The sequence below is a fragment of the Piliocolobus tephrosceles genome, chromosome 8 (assembly GCF_002776525.5).
Source record: "Piliocolobus tephrosceles isolate RC106 chromosome 8, ASM277652v3, whole genome shotgun sequence".
In the NCBI taxonomy this organism is placed as follows: domain Eukaryota; kingdom Metazoa; phylum Chordata; class Mammalia; order Primates; family Cercopithecidae; genus Piliocolobus; species Piliocolobus tephrosceles.
Window position 1 is genome coordinate 23939306 of NC_045441.1, and position 26129 is coordinate 23965434.

Here is a 26129-nt window from a genome sequence, read left to right on the forward strand (position 1 = left end):
CAAATAAAAAGTCTGACAAAGTACAGATTACTCAGCTTAGAAAAAACATCAGTAAACTGTGAGGCAGGCAAAAATATTCTTCATACACAGATAAAAAGACATAGCAAGAAAAAAGGGATAATTTACAACCATAAGTTAATTGTGAATAACTCTATCAAACTCATTGGTCTGGCACTTCCAGTTCATACCATTTCATAAAATAAATGCTTCCTCTAAAAAGCTGTGGATAAATGAGTAGCATTTTAAGTGCAGAAACACATCTTGCTAACTAAAAAATTTTGTGGTGACCCCTTCTATAATTTGAAAATAAATTAGTTCTGTTTAACGCCATTCCTTCTTTCTTGCTGTTATTGCCAACGGATTTTGATTTTATTAAATTAACATATTTTATTTAAAAGCAGACTTTTTTTTGAGATGGAGTTTTGCTCTTGTTGCCCAGACTGGAGTGCAATGGCATGATCTCGGCTCACCGCAACCACCACCTCCCCGGTTCAAGTGATTCTGCTGCCTCAGCCTCCCGAGTAGCTGGGATTACAGGCCTGCACCACCATGCCCAGTTAATTTTGTATTTTTAGTAGAGACAGGGTTTTTCCATGTTGTTCAGGCTGGTCTCAAACTCCCGAACTCAGGTGATCCACTCACCTAGGCCTCCCAAAGTGCTGGGACTACAGGCGTGAGCCACTGCGCCCAGCCCAAAAGCAGACTTTAATCTGGCTACCAAACAAATCTGCTTCCATTATATGCATGCAGACTTTTATACTAAGTCTATCTTTGCTAAAGATTTAAAGAAAATTATTTCTTTCCCAAGAAGCTGTGCATTCAGATTCTTTATCTATATCTGGGCTTTGGTATCTTCCCTACAGTAAGCAACTTCTATAAAATAAAGATGTGGTGGGATGGATTAGATGATCTTGAAGATTGACTATGGTTTTAATGGTTTATAAATCTGTAAATATATAAACAATAGTAAACATTTTAAAACAGCTGTTTTGAAAAATCCCAGTACTAATTGCAAAAAACCTACAGTTCTAGACCCATGTCTTCTACTATTTGGGTGGCACTGGGCAAATCACTTGAGCTCCTGCGGCCCTAACTGGTGCACTGTTATAATGACAAGGATAAACTAGATTAACTCCTAAATTTCATTCTAACTTCAAAATAAATACTTCCTAGAAAACTAATTAATTGTATTCTGGAAGTTTAAAATCAAAATACCAGGGTATGCTTTAGTATATAATTTTAAAATATATTTTTACTATTTATTTTATATGTGAGAAAGAATAAAGCACATACTAATAATTAAATATAAAGTTATTTCCATTTTTACAGGATTGTAATATTATAATATGTTGCTCTATATTCCAGAAATAAAATTCACTCGAGTTCTGTCTCTTTGTTCTGACATCTATTATAGTCTGAACATTTCAGACTAGAACAGACAGTGTTCAGTCTGAACACTGAAGATTCACGTGTTGAAACCTAATCACCAATGTGACAATATTGAGAGGTCAGGCCTTTGGGAGGTGACTAGGATGAGAGGGTGGAGCCCTCATGAATGAGACTAGTGCCTTTATGAAAGAGCCTGAGGAAGCTTACTTGCGCTTTCCACCAAGAAGGCACCATTTATGAAGCAGAGGGCATGTCCTCACCAGACACTAAACCTGCCAGTGCCTTGCTCTTAGACTTTCCAGCCTCCAGAGTTGTAAGAAATAAACGTTGCTTATAAGCTACCCTGTTTATGGTCTTTTGTTGTAACAGCCCAGATGAACTAGGATACATCTAAGCACTATCGTATTCTTGGATCCTATCCCTCCAAGCAGAGGTGATGCAACTGTCCTCCTCTATCTCAGAAGCCTAGTCTGCTCTGTGACTCCTCTTACAGAATGTGGGTCTCAAGGGGAACACTGTGGGTCAGTGGGAGCAGGGGGCAGCAAATGTTTTTCTGTAAAGGGTCAGATAGTAAGTATGTTAAGTTTTATAGGTCATATGGTCTCTGTCAAATATATACAATACTGTCATCGTAACACAAAAACAGCCACATATAATACTTAAACAAAACAAAACAAAAACAGACCATGTTCCAATAAAACTGTATTGATAAGCAATAAAATTTACTTTCAAATTATTTTCACATGTCAGGAAATATTACTTTAAAAAACTTTTCCAACCATTTAAAGAGGTAAAACCCATTCTTAGTTTTGGGCTGTACCCAGCAGGTGCCAGGCTACAGTTTGCCAACCCCTGCTCTAAGCTGTTTACCTGATTAGATGTATGCCCCACTGACCCTGCACTGCTCCTAAGGAAACATGCTTTGAAAATTCTACAACCCAACCCAAAGCTGTGTTAGAACCAAACACCACTTTCTTTCCAGCACCCTAAATTATTAGGAAAGACCCAGGAATTATTCACAAACCATGAACTTCTTTAGCAACTATGCCAAAATATTTACTTCTTCATTATGCTGACGTAGATAAAACTTCCCACAAATTCCCAGAATATTAGATTTGCAACTTCCTTTCCTAAAGTCTCCTTCCTCACCTAAACTAATAGAGTACACTTGAGCTCTGAACAAAAAGGGCCATATCCCACTGGGCTTATGTCCAAACTTCATGTGTTTGAAAGTTTTATTCAGTGCAAGTGGTTTTAAAATCACTTTTATAGAGACTTTTAGTATGAATTTTGGACCAATAGGGTGATACAAGCCTTTATATTTAATTCCCTGACCTACTAATATGAACAAGAAAACAAGAGAAACTCAAGAAATGAGGGAGGGTGCCAAGTATATATTACAATATTTCAGCCACACACAGGTAAGGAGTAAGGGCAGCACCAGTCAGCATGCCATCCATCAGCATGTAAGGAAGAAAGATACCTGGGGTGGAAACAAACAAGGCTTCTGTTGGAACTTCATCAAAACCCCAACTTGGAGTGAATGGGGTTAAAGATGAAAGCAGATCTTTGAGCAGTTCTTTGGTGAACAGGTTCCCACACAGCTGGAGTCTAGGAGGAAGGAATCCCACGGCAGCCCTCCCAGCCAGCACATGGTGTATTTGGCACACTGAACAGTGTGGACCATCACCATGGCCAGCTCTGGAGGGGGACATGAGGCTGCTGTGCTGGGTGAGGGAACCAGCACTGCCCCAGCTGGTTTCTAGCTGCTGAGGCAGAGAGGGTAGCCACATCAATGGCAAGTCAACACTCCTTTTTCAGAAACGACTTCCTTATCTATCTGTAACAACTCTCTATCTTAAACAGAATTTCCACATTGGTAAAATGACAATAAATGTATTGCCTCTTCTTCAGTCTATACCTGGAAGATCTAACAAACAGCCTCAGGCTTTTACTCAGAATCAATTTCAGCTCCTAATATTAAACAGACATTCTATTCTACAGATGAGCTAGAGAAAAATAATTGGACATTACAAAATATTCAACAGTTCAAAAGAAGAAAAGTCATTAACAGAGCAGAACAAATGACTTCTTCTGAAGCAGACTTATTGCAAGAAACAGAAGGACACATTTTAAAATCTCTAATTTGTGCTTTTAAAATTTTAGTAAGATTTAAGAAGACCCTCTATTAATAAAATAGGGACTATTAGCCATTTGTAAAGGAAACAATCTGAGCATATAAAATTACACTTAGAAATAACACAACAGTAATTCTCACATTTTAAAGGAACTCAGTAAAGACAGAAGACAGAATATTAGATGCTGCAGAAAACAGAATCAGCAAATTAGAAGACATAAGAAGTTCTCCCAAAATTCCGAGTAAAAATCTAAAGAGAGAAGATAAATGGGGAATAGATTAAAGAGATGCAACATACATTTACATTAACTTTAAGATAATTTCTAAAGGATGATAAGAAAGACCAATGAATAAAATTCGAAGTCCAAGATTATTTAAGCAAAAATTATTTGTTGAGGGAGGAGAAGTACAAAAAACAATCTCTATTTCCTATTGTATAGGACAACAAAATACACAGTTTGTCTTGGCAAAAAAAAAAAAAAAATAGAGAAATATCAAAAGAAAAAGAAAAGAAGAAAATTCTCCTGAGCTCAATTAAGACTTGAATTTTCAATTGAAAAGGCTCAATTATATTTAAATACTAATAAAAAAACTACAACTGAACAGATACTGACAAAATTTCTGAATTTCAAAAATTGAGAAAACGTTCTAGAAACATTTTATCCAGACAGAGAAGAAAAAAGTAAGTTTCCAACAAAAAAAGACAATGGGTTTGGTATCTTTTATTCCACAATACTTCAAAACTAGATAACAATACTTAAAAGGAAGGTTGAAAGAGTTCTAGGCAAAAGGACTGTGACTCTAGTCAGGTTCATACATAATGGCAATGGAGCCTCTCAGTTATGCAAGAACTCATAAAGAAGATGACCCACTTATATCATTCCTCAACCAATTACTCAATGTTTACCAACAACTGACAATAAAGTCAGAACACAATTCCAATAATTGAAGAGAGTACAGAAGAAATGAGCAGTAAACAATGAGTATGCCTGCAAGTAAATTTAAAATAATTGTGGCTAATCTATCACAATCCTGATGTTCATTAAGAAAATAATTTAAGAAAAATGATAAGGAAGACCAAGGGCTAAAAATCTGATTTTAAGTCCCAGATTATCTAAACAAAAATTACTGGCTGAGGGAGTAGTAGTATCCTATTTTATAGGATAACAAAACATATACTTTAATTCTTGGCAAAAAAAAAAAAATTGAGAAATATCAATTTTACAATGATGTCCTATTAGAATTTAAGGGCAATAATTATTAAAAAGAGATATAATTATTTCTTTAAAATAATTATTAAAAAGAAATTATTAAAAAGAACATTAGAGAAAAGATTTTGGTTTCAGATGAACTAAACTGGGTTTAAGATTCAACTATCACAAATCACGTGAATTTGGATAAATTATTAGCATCTTGAAGTTTTCATGATCTCATCTACAAAATAAGAATAATAGTTTCTTTGTTAGATGATTTTTTTTGAAATGATATATATATATATATAGAGAGAGAGAGAGAGAGAGAGAGAGAGCTCATTGTCTGACACATGGCACATGTGAGTGTTGGCCATTATTGTTAATAATAAAGGGGAAAAAAACTCAATAAATATAACAAAAGACAGAAAAAAAAATAAAAACTAAAGCCATAGCTATATTAAACAGAAAGCAGAAACAGTTCAAAGAAACACCACCAAACACATCAGTTATTATAATGCTTGAAGCTAGGTTAAGTTTTTCTATTGAAAAATAAAGACCCTTAGATAAGACTTTAAAAATACAGCTACTCTGTATGCTGTTTTTATAAAGACACATCATGCACTCACTCAACAAATATTTGGGTGCTCACTGTGTGCCAGACACTATTCTGGGATCTGGGGATATGGTTAGGAAACAAAATACAAAGGCTTTGACCATTCAGATAGGTAGCACAATCCAGTAGGAAGGTTAAAGACCCTTGGGCTGGGATAGGCCTCGCCATGTTCAAGAAATGTAAGCAGGTCTGTGTGGTGAAGCCAGCAAGCAGGGGAGAGTAGAGTTCAGAGAGGTAACTGGGACAGGTGGGGTAGATTCTACAGAACCTTTGAGGCCTTGTCTGGACTTTAGATTGTACTCTAAATTAGAAGGTGAGGAATTGGAGGGCTCTGAGTATGAGCGATGTGATCAAATTTCCTTTCTTTGGGAAGATTATTCTGATTGCTATATTGAATAAAAATAAGGCCAATATTGAATGAAGGCCACTAAGAGTGGAGGCAGAAAGATCAGTTAGAATATTAATGTAATAATCTAGGAAAGAAAGGACAGTGGCCTAGATCAGAGTGGTAGCAGTGAAGACAGTAAGTAGTTGGACTCCTCTGGACTAGAAGGATTAGTTGACAAGATGAGTTAATTGTTTGGATGTGTAAAATATGAGAAAAAGAAGAGTCAAAGATGACTCCAAGTTTTTTGGCCAGAACACTGGGAAGGATGAGGTTATGAGCAGCTATGATGAGAACAGTAAGGGAAGAGGTGGTGTGAAGGAGTGTGGTTAGGCAGCCAGGTACAGGTATGTGAAATCTGAGGTGCTCTTAGGGGGACAGGGAAAAGTAAAAGCAATAGCCAGTCAGATATTTGAATCTGGAGAGACCAGAACCAGAAATGTAAGTTCAATAGTCATCAGCATATAATGGTACTTAAAGGCATAAAACCAAGACACAGCATCCAGAGACCAGATGTAGACTGAGAAGTACAAGGACTAAGGTCTGGAACACATGGTGTTTACAGACGAATAAGATGAGGAGGAGCGAATGAGGGACGTACAGAAAGCATGGTAAATGAAGTGGAATAAAAAACAGAAGACTGAGTGGTCTAGGAAGGCCAGAAAGGAAAGAGGGGAGAATGAACAACTGTGCCAAGGGCTGCTGACAGGCCAAGGAAGATGAGGTCTGAGAACTGACCACTGGGTTTAGCAATGAGGAGGTCACTGGTGACTTTGACAAAGGTGGACTAGAGGGTAGTGGGGATGAATGTCTCAGAGGCAGAGTAGAAGACAGAAAGGGAGGAAAAAAATGGGAAAAGAGAACACACAAAACTTTTTCTGAGGAACTTTAAGGAGTGGAGAAGTGGGAAAGTCAGTAATTCAAAAAACAAATGGGGTCAAGAAAGGGTTGTTTTCTTCTTAATGAAAATGACAGGATATTGATGAGAGAGAGAATATTGCTGTAGTGCTATAGATTTTTAAAAATTAAAGGGTAAACAAAAGAAAGCAAAAATTTAAAAAGGGTAGCCATATAAGATTAAAGTAGAACTTGAGACAAAAACAATTACGTGGGACAGATATTAACACATATTTGACCAATAAACAATGGAACAGACTAAGAAAGTTGTTAAAATAGTATTCCCCAAAAGAATACTGCACCCAGGTGAATTTATGGACAAGATTTATAAAATCTTCAGGTAAATGATCATTTTTTTGCTATTCAAACTGATTCTGACAATAAAAGGAAGGAAAATATTTCAATTAATTTGAACAAACTAGCAGAAACCAATACCAAAAACTGACAAGAGAAGGTACAAAATCAAATAATTGTTTCGAGACTGATACAAAAGGTCTTAAATGAAACATAAGTAGTTTAAATCCAGTAACGTAAGAAAACAGATAAAAATCCAGGCAGGAATATAAGGATGGTTCAACATAGACAATATGAATATATTACAATGTCATTTAAAATTTTTAAAAAAGGAAATAATCTCAATAGATGTTAAAAGATCATTTAGTATAAATTCAATTAATGTTAAGATAAAAGTTATTAACTTAGGTATGAAAGTTATTGCTTTGGTATAATAAAGAATATTCTTCTGAAACCAACAGCCACCAAAAACCATACATAATGAATCAAGAACAAGACAAAAATGCCAACTATTATTATCTTTCAATGGTGTCCCAGAAATTTTAATCAGTGTAATAAAACAAGAAAAAGATATTTTTTACAGTATAACTATTAGAAAGGAAGAGAGAAAATCATAATTTTTGCAAATAATATAGCAATTTAACTAGAAAACACAAGTGACTAAAATGAAAATTTATTAAAACTGATTTTTAAGTTCAGTAAAATGGTAGAATGCCAAAGACACATAGGAATCAACAGCTTTTTGCAGACTAAATTAGGCAGATTTCTAATTTAAAATTCTATTTACAAAAGTAAACACCTCCAAAAAATCTCTCTAGTGTTTTCCAATAAAAATGTAATGTGAGTCACATATGTAATTTTAGATAAGCCCAGTTGCCACATTAAAAGAATATATTAAAAATATATTTTATGTAACACGATAACCCAAATTATTATTACAATATATCTAATTGATATTTTTAAATGATTTTTTTCATATTGAGTCTTCAAATTTTAGTGACTTCTGGTAGTTAGCTAACCTGTTTGTGTGTTTGCCACACTTAACAGTGTATTTCACATCCTCACTAGCCACCTGTGGCCAGCAGCTATTGTATCAGACAGAGCAGGTATCATAGGCCTAGATGTATGCCTAAGAATATCTGTGCAGAACTTACGAACTCGAAAATGGCAAACTGCTACATAGCACAGGAGATTTCAGAAAGAGGACAAACATATTACATATTCATAGATGAGAATAGGAATATGTGTCTTTGAATACTGATATCACTGTTAATATACCAATTTTCGGGGCCGGGCACGGTGGCTCAAGCCTGTAATCCCAGCACTTTGGGAGGCCGAGACGGGCAGATCACGAGGTCAGGAGATCGAGACCATCTTGGCTAACACGGTGAAACCCCGTCTCTACTAAAAAATACAAAAAACTAGCCGGGCGACGTGGTGGGCGCCTATAGTCCCAGCTACTCGGGAGGCTGAGGCAGGAGAATGGCGTGAACCTGGGAGGCAGAGGTTGCAGTGAGCTGAGATCCGGCCACTGCACTCCAGCCTGGGTGACAGCGAGACTCCGTCTCAAAAAAAAAAAAAAAAAAAAAAAAAAGATACCAATTTTCCCTCCCAGGTTATTATATAAATTTAACACAAGTCTAAGCTAAATTCCCATAACATTTATGTAGAAAACCTGACAAAAAGATTTCAAAGACTGGAAGCACAAAGATCAAAGACTATCAAGAAACTTTTAAAATGACAAGTAAGCAAAGATTGGAATTTGCCATATCAGATATTTAAATATCAACTATTTACAATTTATAAAAATTACAACAATATGATACTGGCAGCTCAACAAAGAGACTGTAAGAACTAATATGCATAAGAATTTGGTACAGCATATGACAAAGGGAGAATGAAAAATAAGTGGGAAATGAATACATTAGTAAATACATACTCATAGTATTCAGGCCACTTGTAAAAAACATAAAGTTATATGTCTATTTTATAATGTTCAACAAAATAAATACTACACAAGTCAAAGGTTTAAATGAAAAACTAAAAAGCAGTAAGGTGATTAAAAAATCTATAGTAAATGTTTTTATTATTTTGGAGTGAGAAAAGTTTTCTAGGATAGAAATCAAAGAACGAGAGCAACAGACTGGTGATAAAACCATCTATGTACCAAAAGCATAAATAAAAAGCTAATTTTCAACCTGGTAAAATGATTCCAACATACATGAACAATAAAATACTAATACCCTTGATACATAAGTAGCTTTTATAGCTCATTTAGAGAACAAGGTGAACAATCCAAAAAAAAAAAAAAAAGACCTAAGGACATAAACAGGCCAATTCCCAGGAGAAAATACAAATGTTCACCTATGAAACTGGCAAAGATGAAAAGACGATGATCATGTCTGACAAAGGCGTAAAGGAATGGGTAACTGCCGTGAACAACCTTTCCTGAAGGAAACTTGGCAGTATGCATAAAATGCCTTAAAAACACATACAGTCATGTGCCACATAACAATGTTTCGGCTCACAACATTCCACATATATGACAGCGGTCCCCTAACATCAGAATGGAGCTGAAAAATGTCTATCACCTAGTGACATCACAGCCATCATAATGCAGCAGCATAACACGTTACTCACATGTTTGTATAAAGTACATCATACTTGATAGTGATAACAATGATGTTACTGGTTTGTATATGTACTATGCTATAATTTTTATAATTATTTCATGGTGTACTCCTTCTACTTATCAAAAAAAAAAAAAAAAGTTAACTGTGAAACAGTCTCAGGCAGATCCTCTGGCAGGTATTCCAGAAGAAGGCATTATCATTACAGGAGATGTGTGTTATTGCCCCTGAAGACGTTCAGTGACAGAAGATGTGGAGGTGTAAGACAGTGATATTGATAATCCTGACCCATGGTAGGCCTGATGTGTCTGATTATGTCTTAGGTTTTAATAAAAATGTTTAAAAAGTAAAAAAAAAAAAAAAAAAAAATTGAAATAACTTACAGAATAAGGATATAAAGAAAAATGTTTTTCTACAGTTGTACAATGTGTATGTTTTAAGCTAACCTCTTAAAGGAGAGTCAAAAAGTTAAAAAAAAGTTAAAAAGTTTAGAAAGTAAAACAGTTACAATAAGCTATGGTTAATTTATTCTTAAAGAAAAATATTCTTTATAAATTTGGTATAGCCTAAGTGTACAGTGTTTATAAAGTCTACAGTAGTGTACAGCAATATCCTGGGCCTTCATATTCACTGACCACTCACCCAGAGCAAATTCCAGACCTTAAGCTCCATTCATGGTGAGTGCCCTATACAGGTGTACCACTTTTTATGTTTTACACTGTATTTTTACTATGCCTTTTTAATGTTTAGGTTCATAAATACCTACCCTTGCTTTACAGCTGCCTGCAGTATTCAGTACAGTAACATGCAACACAGTACGGTTTGTAGTCTAGGATCAATAGGCCATACCAAATAGCCTACGTGTGTAGTAGGCTGTACCATCTGGGTTTGTGTAAATACACTCTATGATGTTTTCACAATGACAAAATCTCTAAACAATGCATTTCTCAGAAAGCAGCCCTCCTGTTAAGTGACTCATGACTATACATCTTTCCACTTATATAAGGTACCCAGACTAGATAAATTCATAGATGCAGAAAGTAGGATACAGATTATCAGGGCCTCAAAGGGACAGTAAATTGGAAGTTATTTTAATGGGTACAGAGTTTCTATTTGGGATGATGAAAACATTCTGGAAACGGATAGCAGTGATGGTTACGCGACATCATGAATGTACTTAATGTCACTGAATTGTACACTTTAAAATGGTTAAAATGGTCAATTTTATGTTATATATATTTTACCACAATTTCTAAAACCTCTATTGCATGGCTATGAAGTTTATTAAACCATTCTTCTATTATTGAATATTTGGGTTCTTTTTCCAAATTTTTAAACAATTAAAAATAATACTATGATAAAAAAAAAAAAATCCTTTGACTCAGCATTTTAATTTGTGGATATTTATCTTATGGTAATAATTAAGAAGATGTATAAAGATATGTATTTTCTTCCTGGCACTATTTGTAACAGCAAAAAATCAGAAACCTAAATAACTAATGCATAGGATTAGTCGAATAAATTAGAGCATATAATGGAAAATTAGAAAGCCAATAAAAAGTGTACTGCAGACATATATCTATTTATATTAAGGGGGAAAATTAAAAATAATATAGTTGGCAAGATAAACTTTAAAGGAAGTAAATGTTCACATGTGCATAAGAAAGTATCTGAAAGAATATATAATGGGTTTTGCCAGTGGTCATCTCTAAGGAAATGGAGTTTCACTGCTTTTTTATGCTCTTTTTCTTACTTGTCCGTATTTTCTGATTTTTTGGCAATGCACACAAACTCTTTTAGTAAAAAGAAAAAAATTAGTGAAAGAAACTTAATTTTGAATACAACATAGATAACTCCTCCCAGTTATTTTTCCTTTCTCAGAAGTGTACTGGACAAAGTTAACCGCACCTCCCCCCAAAAAGAAACACAAAATGCCAACGAATGACTGTCTAAAGCTTGTTATTATATGAAACCAGCCAATAATTGTTTCCCCAATCTGAGAAACCAGACATTAGATTATATAAAGATATCCCTTTGGGCTTTTGGTTTGCTTCCTGGTTGACCATGGTAGGTATATTACAAAGCAGTAATGAAAATACTTTTTATTTTTGCCAGTGAGGTGGGTTTTCTTTTAGAAATGAGGAAGACGATGTCCCTGAAGAGCAAGGCTACACACAAAGTGAGACATTCAAGTACCTCAATGGAACCTAATAAAATTAGAGCAAGAAAACTAAAACACCTTTAAGAGTATCCCAAAAGCTTGTGTAGCTGTAGAAGGATTAAAACTGTGAATTTTGAGGTATAAGCCAACAGATCCAATCCTAAAGGCATTTTTGTTTGGGTGTCCCACACATTAAGTTGTAAATCTGAAACAGGAAACTTGAAATCATTAAGGTCACATATTTATAACATCATATTCAATTAGGTTAGAAAAGTGCAATATCTGTCATCATGTCATAAAAAGATGTGTTTTTCTCTCAGATCTCTTACAAAGAAAAGCTCCCTATATTGTTAAGGATAGGGCTGTTTTCAATCAGTTACAAGGAGCAATTCAATTACTAGATGGTTTAGTGCAGTAACTGACTCCAGACTAATTTAATTTCTTTAGGTCTCTAAAGATCAATTGATCTGATTTGTCCCATCCCCAAAGGCTGTTTATGAAAAATTCAGACTTAAATATCTGGAAATGAAATCCAAAACCTCGGCCAATTTCACACTACTTAGGTCATCTTGCAAACTTTCAGCTAGTCATGTAAAGAGTGCTGTCTTTGCCCTCAGACCATTGAAAGCTACTTAGCTTCGTGTACATGTGAGTGCTCCCACATCAGGATGCTTATTCAATAAGTGGAAAATGTGGCCGCATGCATTATCAAATCTGCCGTTCTAAAGAGCAGTCAGACTGAGTACCTCCTATCTTGTAAACTCATGTGCAACTACAAGGCTATTTTTACTCTAGGAGTAGTTTATTAAGACTATGAAACATAGAGTTACGTGGGATAAAAGTTATTAGATGAAATGCTCATATAACAAGATGAAGAACTTGTTAATTATTTTACATTTTTAGATTTATAAAATGCTGTCATAAATGCCAGCTTATTTGATTCTCAGAATAAACCTCTGAGGTGAGCAGGGTTATTTTTTCCATTTTCTAGATGAGGGAACAGACTCAGAAGTCTGGTGACTTCTTCAGGATCACTCACCCAGGAGAAGGCAGAGGTGAGACTCTAAGCCCTAACTTTTTTTTCTCCCAATATATCGTGCATACCCCCATGGTCTGAGACAGAAAATATGACACACACTATAAAAACAGATAGCACTATCACCCCACTGCATCACTGTCTCCATTCTTACTTAATATCTGAATAAAACTGAGAAAAAGTTCACTTATAACAATCCCAACTGCATAAACCCACTGCAGCAGGGCTTCTGGCCCTCAGAAACAGGAAATAAAGTCATGCCTAAATGAAGTTGCCTTTTGCAAGTGGACTCCTTTGTTGCCCCCTCACTGCTGGTACCACATTCTCAGTGACTTGTATCCCACCTAATTTGAGAGTTACCACTTGCCTTCTCTCTGCACTTTGCAACGGATTTTCAATCACAAGCTCAAGTTTCTTTTCCCGATCTCGACACTTCCAACCAACTTGTCAAGCTCTCCAACTATTTAATCTTTCTTTTCTGCTCAAATCCCATAGTTCCTGCCCAACATTCAGCCTCTCCAGCTAGCTCCTCTGTTTCCCCACTGAGCCTCTAAGTCTGTTCCCCTAAATCAAACCTCCACCTCACATTCTGCCACTTGGGAAGGCTTAGGAAGGCTGAGACAGGGGTTGTTAAAATATGTAATTATCTCTTAATTTGAGTTGCCAAGATAGGTTAGACAGAAGTGCTGAGGTCAGGAGATGTGGCTATGTGGGTAACAAAGAGTGCAGCAGAAATGTGCAGCAGTTAGTAGGGAAATTACACAAAGATGTAGAGATAAAGTAAATCAGTGGTTCTGGTGTTTAGGGAACTTCCCTGGTCAACCAAGACACTGGGCCACATAAAAGAATTAGTGTGTTTAAGAAGTACAAATAATCAGTCAGGTTTAAAAATCTTCTCTTTGAAAAACAATTTTTGATGTTCATACTGGGCAAAATATGTATCTCCATATAGTCATTACTCATCACCTCAATGGTCTCAAACTGCAAGAACCATTTTAATTGAGTAAAAAGTAGGGTAAGTTACAGGCACATGATTTTACTTTTCTTCTTAGAGGTCCTGAGGCCTGCCTGATGTCTCTCCTATTAAATATAAGCAGTCTACTATATTGGTAAAATTATGTGACCTTGAACTAAATTACATCTCATTGTTTTAAAATTCCAAACTACCCTTACACTCTTTGTGTTAGCAAATATGTCTACTTGGGAAGGTAAAAGGCTATCACGGTTCTGTTTCTCTACAGACTGCCACTCATTGAGACATGAAGCTTCAGAATATCAAGAGGACTAAGTATTTAATAACAACAAAGCCCTATTTTTTATAGTAGAATAAATGTCCTGACCAAAGAAACTATTTTACTCAGAAATTAAGCATATAATAGATCCAGTCACAATAGCTGTCAGACTTAAGCAGTTGCATATGTACCAGGAATGGGGCACAGAGAATAGAAGACTATACATAGTAAGGTTATGATTCTCTGGTGTCGAAAGGAGTGTGTTGTTACAAACTCCCTCTTCTCTTGATCTTATCTGAACAAGAAAGTAAACAGAAAATTCTCATTACCTCTCAATGTCAGTGAGCCTGGAGGAATCCCGGAATCCTTTGGCAAAAGGATTGCTATCTATTTTCAGCTTCGTTATCTGGAGAAAGAATGGGTACAAAACAGTATCATTTCTGAGGTCAAGGAAGTAAAATCAGAAATAGTTTGTTCATTCTCCATAGCACACCAAGAATATCTTAATGTTTCTCAGTGTCGTGAGAAGGGTGGAAAGTGCTACACATGTTCACGAGAGGGACAAATCCCACCCAGGTGGGATGGGAGGGGAAGGCCTCAGAGAGGAGTACTAAGGACAGGCTGGAGGTCGACAGATAGATACAATTAGGGATGGGAGCCTTTGAGGCAAAAGTAGATGTGAACTGGGGTGTGTAGTATTTAATATATTATATAATATGTCAAAGGCTAGGGCTGAACTGAGGAATGGGAGAGCCACCTAAATGGGATAATTATGCAGAATTCCAGCACTGATAGGAATGAAAGTAAGAATGCAGTCTCATTTGACTTGGTGACATCTTTTTTAATACTGTGAGTACATACACATACCATAATAGATAAAAGGTAAAATGGCCAATAATAGCCTCATGTTCAATATGATATTGATATACATGACATAAAGCCTTCTGAATAGAAATTTTCTCCTATTTCCCTTTCCATTTGACTAAATCAGAATCAAATTAGTCCATCTTTTGTTATCCTTCCATGAAATGTTATTTATAAATTCTATGTTTTTATGGAAAAATACATTCTAATAATAATCACAGTCTGAAATATTAAATGTCCATGCTGTGGTGTTCAGAATTCCCATAGTACTACTATTAGTGTAAAAAGATCCATGAAATTATATGCACCATGCCTCTGAAGGAGAATACATTAAGTTGCAACAAAAAATTACAGGAAACACTGATTAAAAGATACTCAACATGGAAAATCCTGGAATTGTTAGAGCTGAACAGAAGCTGAGAGACCATCTAGCCCATGGTCTTATCCGACAGATAATCACACACAGACTCAAAAAGCACAAGGGCCAAGATTCAGCTGGTCAGTAACTGAATTAGAACCAAGAGAACCTTTAAGGAGTCATAGCTTCTCAGTATCAAAATTAGAACCCATGGTCACCTTTAGAGAGAAATGCATGCTAAAGATTCTTAACATGGGGGAAAAAAGTTACAGGCATGTCTTCTTCTTTCAAAGTAAGGAGTACACAATCAAAACAGATAGTTTGAAATACCTCTTGCCAGGCCAGGCACCATGGCTCACGCCTGTAATCCCAGCACTTTGGGAGGCCCAGGCAGGCAGACCACAAAGTCAGGAGTTCAAGACCAGCCTGACCAACATGGTGAAACCCCGCCTCTACTAAAAATAAAAAATTAGCCAGGCATGGTGGCATGTGCCTGTAATCCCACCTACTCAGGAGGCTGAGGCAGGAGAATCACCTGAACCTAGGAGGCAGAGGCTGCAGCGAGCTGAGATCACGCCACTGCACTCCAGTCTGGGCAACAAGAGCAAGGGCAAGACTCTCTCAAAAGAAAAAAAAAAGAAAAGAAAAAAAGAAATACTCTTGCCAAAAAGCAACTTTCTCCCCAGCCGGAGTACATCTATAGAACACTTTAAACTGTTAACACGTGAGGAATTTCTTTTTTCATTTCAAAAGAAATGTGGTTTTTTTCTTTTTTATGGTTTCTGAAAGTGATCTAAACCAAGGCACAAGCTGCAAAGAAACTATTCATGCCTCGCTTAAAATGAAACCCCCCATACTAACCCAGCCAGAAAGACTCCTCTATCAATAACACTGGCAAATTATAAGATTAACTCTTTGATAATACTAATTTTAAAAAACATTTGTTCACGCCTATAATCCCAGCACTTTGGGAGGCCGAGGCGGGCAGATCACAAGGTCAGGAGATCGAGACCAGCCTGGCTAACACAGTGAAACCCCGTCTCTACGAAAAATACAAAAACTTTAGCTGGGCGTGGTGGCAGGTGCCTGTAGTCCCAGCTACTTGGGAGGCTGAGGTGGGAGAATGGTGTGAACCCAGGAGGGAGCTTGCAGTGAGCCGAGATCCTACCACTGCACTCCAGCTGGGCGACAGAGCAAGATTCTGCCTCCAAAACAAAGCAGAACAAAACAAAACAAAAACACATTTGCCTCAGAAATGCTCATTTTTAGCCCATGAACATTCACTGTTGAGCAGCTAAAGAAAATAGCTATGCTATGGCATTGGTAAGGAAGTCTTGTTTCATCCACTCATTCTGACTAGGACTTGTTTTTGAAGGTCAGTTTTGGGAGGAAGGAGAAAGTATTTTTTTGTTTGAAATAAATTACAAACATCTTCTAAAGCCCAGGCAATCAATATAGTCTACAATTACAAATATCAACAAGATTTTAAAATCCTCCAAGACATGAGCTATGCCTCTTTGTAATGAACAACTATATTTAAAATACGTTCTACTCCTGAAGTACTTTATAGTTCATTAATATGCTTTCACAATAATTCATCAGCAAATAATGAGGATTAATCACCATGCACATGCACTGCGCTAGATGTCGGGATGACACGCACAGCTAATCAGAGCTGGAACTGCCTCTAAATGATGTTAAAGAAGGTGGCACCACCTCCAACACACAGTTAGAGACATTAAGGGTGAATCAAACCCACAGGAAATTTTCAAACTGAAACTGTGAGGTGGAGCAATAAAGGTAAGCCTGCCTTTAAATAGCACATTTATAAAATTGAAAGTAAAGAGGCTTGCCAATGGATAAAATTTTCTACAGACAACAACAGATAATATATCTGATGAAAAAATCATTTTGAAAGAACTGTTTACAGCCATCTCTCTAAGATATGAATGTATCAAGCTTTTTCTGAGTCTTTACAAACGAAAAGGGTAGAAGATATTACCTATCTGTTCTAATGATTAAAGATGGACTTTTGACATATTTTATCTCTGAAAAGAATTCTGAAAATCACATTTCTTGTTCTTTTTTCAAAAGATAAAGACTATTGGTTCAGAATATGATTGAGAAGTTATCTTAAATTCTTCAGTGCTCTAATACCACAGAAAATACATACTCTCAAAACACGTGTTGCTCAACTGATGTGTCACCATATCTAATAATACTGCCATACTCTGAGCAAAGGAGTAACTTAAATTCAACATGAGTTTTCAGATTTCTTCGAATTTTCTCTCATTTTGAGAATTATCTACTTCGAATATCATTTTAATCCAACTTTCATAATTCCTAGGAGTATCAGTGGAAATTTCTTTACATTTTGATATAATTTCAAACTTCAGGAAAGTTGCAAGAATAGTACAAGGTGCTCTTATACACCCAGATTTATCAATCAACTACAGCAATGACTTAATTTTAGTGCACTAATTAGAAAAAGAATTCAAAAATTACTTTCTCTATTTCTACTTAATCTAATTCTAGAGAAAATAATTGGTTTTGCACATGAGAGCAGAAAAAACCTGAACGGATTTATTATCACTAAAATCGTATGGGAGCTCTGGGTTGATGCTACACATTTCTGAACAGCTTTTATGGGGTATTAATAATTAGCAGCACAGGGATTGTGGATTAAACTTCTTTGTGAGCCCAACATGTTCCTTGTAGCCCACTGTCACTAGACTCTGAATCTACTAGGGTGTCCACAATAAGAACCCCACAAATATTTGTTGAGTTTTACCTCAAGAACAAGCACAGTCAGAAATATGATCTCACCTTTTCACCAATTATGAACTAAGTGAAACCATGAATTCACAGGAAAAGTATTTCATTTTTTAAATTTAAAGATAAAATAATTTTTAAATAGCAAAATTTTAACATTCTAAGTAATCATACATTTTAAAAGATCAGATATAGAGTTTATGCCACAATATTTAAATAAAGGCCAGTAGCTATAAAGAAATTCATTTTTTAAGGTGTAGTTTTAATCTCTTTATGAAATTTGGGATAAATAAAAAAAAAAAAAACACTTGAGAATTGATGAGAAAAAGAAACTGAGTTACAGACAGTGATTTCAGTTGGACACCATTTCATTCATGTCCAAAGAGAGGATGCCTGCAGCTTGTAATGCTGTTGAACAAATCACCTGTATCAAACGTAATCCTAAAAGAAGTATCAAAAATAAATCAGCTACCAAACATTGTATGTACAGAAACCAGAGGTATGGCTTCTTTATAACTCAAAAATTCTTAAAAGCAGCAAAGTTTCTCACTTCATCAAGAGAAAACACTAACAAGCATGGTTAGTAGTATGTGCTTAAGAAATGCTGCTGTTTAGTGTGGGTCTACATATATCCAAATTACTAATTCAGTCCAAAACACAACCCTGCTTTTTCATGTATTGAAATAATACAGAAGAACATAATGCAATTCCTAACCAGAATGTTCACTCTTTTGGCATCTCTATTATTTTTAAATAAATGTGTGGAGGGCAAATGGTGACACTACCTGCTGTGCAAAAGAGAAGGGGACCTTTTGCAGTGTTTATTCTGTACAGTATCACTGGACTCTGAATCCAGCTAGGGTTCCCAGCCACAAGGTAAAATTGGCCCTCAGAGACCATTTCTCCAATTATCAGGAAAATATCTGACCAAAGGCATTTAAAAATGAAACTTGACCTACACTTCAACTCTACAGCAATGTTCTGCCTGCTCAAAAACAATGCATGACCTTTCAATCTTAAATTATAAAATAGTTTGTTGAAAGTGTAATGTATTTAGCTTTTATCCAATAATGTAAAGAAATGCAATCATTCCCTTGCAAAAACCAGAGAAAGAAACAGCAAATAAAAGGTCCTATTTTCATTACTTATAAATGAAACTACAAGGCACAATAAATGAGGAATTTTTTCACAAATTGTTTTGGAAACTCTGACTTGAATTTCAATAGACATAAAAATAGCAGTCATATCCAAAGCTTAAGATATACGAAAGTGGTCCTAAATGTGAATTTTTATATCTTCCTCTCTTTTCTCCTCCCTCTCTGTTCTTTTTATGTGAAAAAATTCTAATACTATACCTAGTATATATTTACTCTATTTCCTACATATTTATTATATATTATAGGCTATTATATGCTGCAGGATAATTATTGTATGTTATAGGAAACTTACTACACAAACTTGGCAGAGCAGTGAAGTCAAAGTAGATGGTAGAAGGTCTAGAAAGAGTCAAGGATAACTCTAGAAAATGACATCGGACTAACGAAAATGCTAACCCACAAGTTCATTTATTCACTAAACATATGTTTACTGAGCACCTACAAGATGAATTTTGATTGGTCTTACGAGGTTTATAAACCATTTGCAAAACTGGCCTGTTAGGACACCAAATCAAATTGTTGACTATTAACTGGATTTCTATTTTAAAGGCCTATGGCTTTGTGCAAGGGGCTATGGTTTTAAAGGTGGATATAGAAAAATAAACTCAGACATAGTAATATCTACGAGAAAATTAATTCTGAATTTAGTCACTTTCATTGTGGTTACTCAGCAATGAAATGACATACTAATCATATTTATACTTAATGCAAGAAAGAATAGCTGGGCACTGATGGCTGGATTTTGATGTCATTTATGATATTAATTAGAAATAAACCTTTGCAAAAGGAGCAACTTGTGTTGAAATGTGTGTATTAGTATCTTCACCTATTTCCATTACCCATATTTTCAAGGTCAGTTTTCGATGACACTGTCAGTGGTCACCACTTCCTTGGCCTTGCAATCTATCATGATGTCACCAAAAAGAAGGAATTAAAACCCAGAAGATCAAAACCTCATACTGGTTCTGTCGCTTACCAGATTTGTGACCTTGGGTGAATGTCTTAACCACTCTGACCTCAATTTCTAATTCTACAAAATGGGACTCGTGGGGCCTTCTTCAAGGCATCAGTGTCAGAATTGAATGAGGTGTTTAGAAAAAAATGTGGAAAGAGTTTTCTAAATTAAAAGAAATAAATCCAAACCATGAATTTTAGCTGGATCCTAGTTCAGAGGGGGTTTGGGGACAGTTGGTCTATCCTGAAAATTTTAATATAAACTGAGTATTAGGTGATAAAAAGAACAAATTCTTATAAATGTTCTTAACTGTGATAAAGATGTTGGTATTACAAAAATAATGTCCTAACTGTCAGAATAGGCTTACAGAGTGTTTAGAAGTGTCATGAGGCATGCAACTTAGTTTTAAAAGGGGAGGGAAGAAAATGGGAAGGAAGAGGGGAAGTACATATGCATAGAGAGAGAGGAAGAGGGAGGAAAGAGAAAATTTGGGGGAAAAGCAAATTTGGCATTGCTGAATCTGGGTGGAAGGCATGTGAGGTTCATTTTACTATTTGTTTAGTTTTTTGTATATCTGAAACTTGTTCTAAATAAAAAATTGAGTGGAAAAACAAGAATTAAATGAGAAAATGTCATTAAAGATGTGGCTCCAGTTGGATGCAGTGAGTACCAGCAGATGTTCTGACCTCCTGTTTAAGATGATCATCATTGTGTTACACTTGCTGATGTGTGGTGTGAGCAGCACATTTGTTTAAAAAAAAAAAAAAAGAGCATAAAGAGTTGATGCCCTCTAAAATTGATGTCTCAGAGTCTATCAGGGCCAAGAGCTGAGAGGGGGTGAAGTTCTGCTTCTGCACTCACAGCTTAGAGGTTAAGGGCACTCCCTCTTGAATCTTAACCACCTGAATACAAATCTGCAATGGGAGGAGCAAGGTCACTTCAGATGACTTAAATTTTAACTCGTGCCTCAATTACCCCAACTGTATGATGCTGAATAAAATTACGATTGTTCCTATCTCACAATATCGTTGAGAAGATCAAGTATGATTATGAATTCAAGTAGTGTCTTGCACATAGTAAGTACCCAAATGGTAGTTATTGTTATTTGTATTATGTAATTAAGACCCTCCTATGATATGAGAGGTCCCACCAACACTTAGGCAGGCTTGCTGTCTCACCTATTAAACCAAATCTCAGGCATTATACTTTAAAGTTTACTAGAAATTTTAATTTTTCTTTGTCTCTATAATTTTCACTAAAAAAATAAAGAAGAAAACAATTTACCTCTTCTTGCTTTGGCCCTCTTTAAAAAGAATTATGATAAAAGGAATGAGGTTTCCACATGACAAGTGTCTATGTCATTCCCAAACATCAATAAGGTTTCTTAAGTTAGCGTAAATTTAAATTGTTATAATATATTAGCTTGGTATATATTATAAAAGCTATAAAATCAATTAGTGTAAAATGAATGGAATGTTTTAGGAATCTTTTTGGAGCCTAAGATATTTGCATTCCATGTGCCCTCAAATAAATTAAAAACAGGATTGCTGGTTTCAGTGTTCCAGATTCTCAGAGAAATAGCATTAGTGCTTTAGGCCTTTGAAGGCTTCCATCTAACCCCTAACTTTTAGCTTGGGCATTCTGTGAATGTTTCCACTCCTGTGTTATCATGTTGGAGATAATTCAAAGGTTACAATACTTATCTTTACTATAAGATGACCAGAGTGATAATAATTGTGCCTTAATTTATCTCATTAACTAATACACCACTAAAATTTTAAAATCCCAATGGTGACAAATTCTCTTTTGACATTTCTGAGATAGCCCAATCATAACCACATGCCTTATTTACAGAGCAACTTACAGCTTCCAAGGGCTTGTTTGGAACAAGCCTACACACATCACTATGTTTGATCTTCACAGCAATCCCCTAAAATGGTCTTGTCAGTTCTTGGCCCTAATATATAGGTAAGGAAAATAGCAGCCACTGGTGAAATGAAATCTACTCAAAGTTGTACAGAAATCCTAGGAGAGTAAGCCTTACATGCATCCACTCTGGCCGCCTGCCCACATCCCGTTTCCAGGCTTCTACTATCTCATTTGTGTGAGGCTGGCTGTGATGTCAGCTTCATCTTGCCTTTCCCGAGAGTCTCCACACCACCTCACTTCCAGGTGACCATCCTCCTCTGGACTCTGAGCCACTGCCAGGCAGCATCTAACAGCTACTCACTCAGAACCCAAAACCTAACAACATCAAGACAAGAGGAGAGCAACAGTCTTGGCTACCTATGACCAATGAAACAAACACAAGACACAAAGACACAGAGAGGTCATGAACAACTGAATGTGTCAAGTAAACTGAGCATGTGACTTCCTTTTATACTCAAGCGTATGAAAAAGAATTCTATTGCTGGTCCTTTCTGACAGAGAGAAGTTACTCACCCTCTCTTAGCTTCAGCTTCCTCACCTATGGAGTGTTAGTACTGCCACAGCTCCTAAAGCTTACACTAGGCACAAAAGAAGAAAATGTATGGGGAGTATGTATCAGTACATGGCCCTTAGTATGGCCTTGATAAATATTTACTAAGTTGGATGTAAGCCCTGTGGATGAAGAAATGCATTAAGCTTACTTTTTTAAATTTTATTTATTTTTTTGAGGTGGAGTCTCACTTTGTCGCCCAGGCTGGAGCGCAGCTCACTGCAACCTCCACCTCCCAGGTTCCCAGGTTCAAGCAATTCTCCTGCCTCAGCCTCCCGAGTAGCTGGGACTACAGGCACCTGCTACCACACCCAGGTAATTTTTGTATTTTTAGTAGAGACAGGGTTTCACCATGTTGGCCAGGTTGGTCTTGAACTCCTGACCTCAGGTGATCCACCCACCCTGGCCTCCCAAAGTGCTGGGATTACTGGCGTGAGCCACCGCACCTGGCCAGAAATGCATTAATCTTAAATGTGATGTACAACAGAGAGTAAAAAATATAGGTTGAGTATCCCTTATCTGAAATGCTTGGGACCAAAAGTATTTTGGATCTCAGATTTTCTCAGATTTGGGAATTTTGCATTATACTTACAGGTTAAGCATCCTTAATCTACAAATCTAAAATCTGAAATGCTCCAATGAGCATTTCCTTTGAGTGCCATGTCAATGCTCAAAAAGTTTCAGATTTTGGAACATTCAGATTTTGGGTTTTTGTATTAGGGATACCCTGCATATAACTCAATAATATAAATCAGATATCTTGATGTTACGTACTACTATAGTTTACTATCTAAAAAGACATTTAAAGTCATTTTGTCAGAATTATCTCACCCTAAACTATAGCTGAATAAACCTCACAAAATATCACAAGTATCAGCAGTTTGGACAGTTGGATAGAATAGGTGTGTTTAATTCAGCAGAGAAACTGAGCCTTTAAACATTATGAAGCAACAAGAACATGGTTATACATGTTACCAGAAGGAGGAAAAAGAGGCAAGTAACTTTCTGGAGAAGAAAATGTGAGAAGACAGATTGGGATGAGTGTGGGTGGGGAAGTGGGCATTTAAAAACCTCACCCATAATATAGAGATTCTAGAAAATACCGTGTAATACACAGTCATTCAACACACTCTTAGAGGTCCTAGCACTGAAACTCAATAGCTCTCTGCAAAGTGAACATCCATTTTGAGTACTGGGATATCTCTTCTCTCCAAGGAAATGTAAGAACCTCCTAAATCCTTCTCTTATGCAGGAACTAAATTGTGAACTGTACACTCACCAGTTGATTCTGGTAGGCAGTGACTGCCGTAAAAACTGTTTCTGGAAAGATGAAAGTTCTAAATTCTTCAGACTTCAGGTTGAGCAGTGAGGCTGTGTGGTCTTTCTTCTTAATGATGTGCACCCTTGGCTGGTACTTATGCATTGAGTTCAAAATTATCTACAACAAAAAGATGGCAAGTACTGAATTTTACATACTTATACTGCTAAACAGGTGAAATTACAGTGAGGCAAGAAAGAACGAAATGGTCTACCATTTCAAAGTCAATTTTAAGATACGGATCTACTCTTTCCAGCCTTAAGGCAAATCATTTTCACAAGATCCTGCAGAGTCATTGTTGTGAATCACATTTTACCAAAACAACTGCAAACCACACAGGTTGTTTCGAGTGTCCTTTCTAAAATGGTAGGGGGAGGGGTCATCTGAAAGATAAGTTTCACCTATTTTTAAAAATAGTCTTTTAAATACTTTTGGCTTGCTAGTCAAGTTAGACCAAAGGACGCAAATCTAAATTTTCTAGAATAAGAAATCATATATTCTAAGAGGCCAGACTATTATTTATGGAGAAAAAAACAAAAGAGTTTAGAAAAGCAGTGTGGTGTTAGACAGACTTGGGTTAAAATTTTGAATCTGTCAGTTTCTAGTCCTTTAATCCTGAGCCAAGTGATCTCATCTCTCCAATTCCTAGTTTTCTCATATGCAAAAACAGTACTAACCTCATAGGGCTGGCAGACAGGAAACAGGAAGTGCTCAGTAAATGTGAACTGTATTATTAGTAGTAATAGAAGGAGTATTTATGACAGCTTCCTTGATTTCTAACTTCCAGTTATTAAACCAAACTTGAATCATGATAGCCATCTTCCATTCTGTAGCCAGTAAAAGTTGCCAAGTACTCAGAAATCATAAACACACCCTCGTTAACAAGGCAGCCAATAGATAGTATTTTTCATATATCTTTTAAATAAAATATAAAAGCTAGCCATTATGAATCAGGGCAATAAAATTCAATTTCAGATAGAAAAGGTTTCTCACATCTTCCCTCCTGCCATCCAGACAGCTATCTAAGTCTGCAAAAGTTGGGGGTATGTCTTTCTGGGGATGAGAGGGCTCACATTGAGTGAGATTAATCTACAAATCTAAAATCTGAAATGCTCCAATGAGCATTTCCTTTGAGTGCCATGTCAATGCTCAAAAAGTTTCAGATTTTGGAACATTCAGATTTTGGGTTTTTGCACTCACGGAGAGTGCAATTCTCGGTGACATATGATAAACAGCCTGGCAGGACCAATGGCACTCTGCTGGCTGCTGCTGCTAGTCATGCAACTGATGGCTCCCCAACTTTCTTGGCTAACCTGGGTGTGGGGCATGAGTGTTTCTGCCGATTGACTTTAGCAGAGTTGAATACTAGTCACTGTGGGATAACTGATATATAATCACTCGCTCTCTGTGCTGAGATGTAAGCCAACCTAAAGTTACAGGGTTTCAACTGCGATTGAATTTTGAACATGCTGCCTTTTTATGATCTCAAACTGGAACAGGAATAACTGAAACAAAGGAGATCTTTAAATGAATCAAAATAATGTTTTTGAATGATAATATGATCTCTTTGTATAATGCATTTATTCCAAGGATTTCAAGTGATTGATCCTCAGCCAAATGCTTGAATAAAGTTGAAGCAACAAAACCAAACATTTTCCTCCTATCACTAATATAAGAAAAAAAATTAACATTCATCATATATTCTACTGAGAAGATAGGAAGAATTTTCAAATCACACCCACTCACCCATACATACACATACCAAAATGGAACATGCCCTAAGCTTTAAATAAGCTTCTTCTTTCCCCACTTCTACCACCTGAAGGTTAATTTCCTTTGGGGAAGATTACTGGACAGACTCAGACACCAGACTGAGCCTCTGAGACCTCAGGGCTCCCTGACTCTCTGCTCAAGCCCTCCTGTGACTTGAGGACTAAGGAACACTAATAGAAATGTGGACTCTGCTTCACTCAAGAAATAATTCTTGAGAATAAAAAAGTTTTCTTTTCTGAAACTAAAACTGCATCTGTAAGACAGGCTTCTTCAGAACCTATTCAAAGAAGTTAGCTTAACAACACAGGATCTAAAAATCTTTCCTTGTATTAAGTTTTCAGAATACACTAATTCTGGTGATAAAGGGTTATATTAAATATAATTTTTTTTTGAGACAGGGTCTTGCTCTGTCACCTAGGATGAATTGCAGTGGCACAATCACAACTCGCTGTAGCCTCTACCTCCCAGGCCCAAGTGATCCTCCCA

At 36.2% G+C, this 26129-nt stretch overlaps 1 protein-coding gene across 1 annotated transcript in view; it reads right to left on the minus strand.

Moving 5' to 3' along the window:
* Positions 1 to 26129, minus strand: part of TBX20 (T-box transcription factor 20) — a 52337-nt gene that overhangs the window by 15094 nt on the left and 11114 nt on the right. Inside the window, exons 5-6 of the mRNA XM_023183008.2 lie at positions 23832 to 23990; positions 14297 to 14373 (exon numbers count right to left, since the gene is read on the minus strand). Of these exons, the coding sequence (XP_023038776.2) occupies positions 14297 to 14373; positions 23832 to 23990 (236 nt within the window). The remainder of the gene's footprint in view (positions 1 to 14296; positions 14374 to 23831; positions 23991 to 26129) is intronic.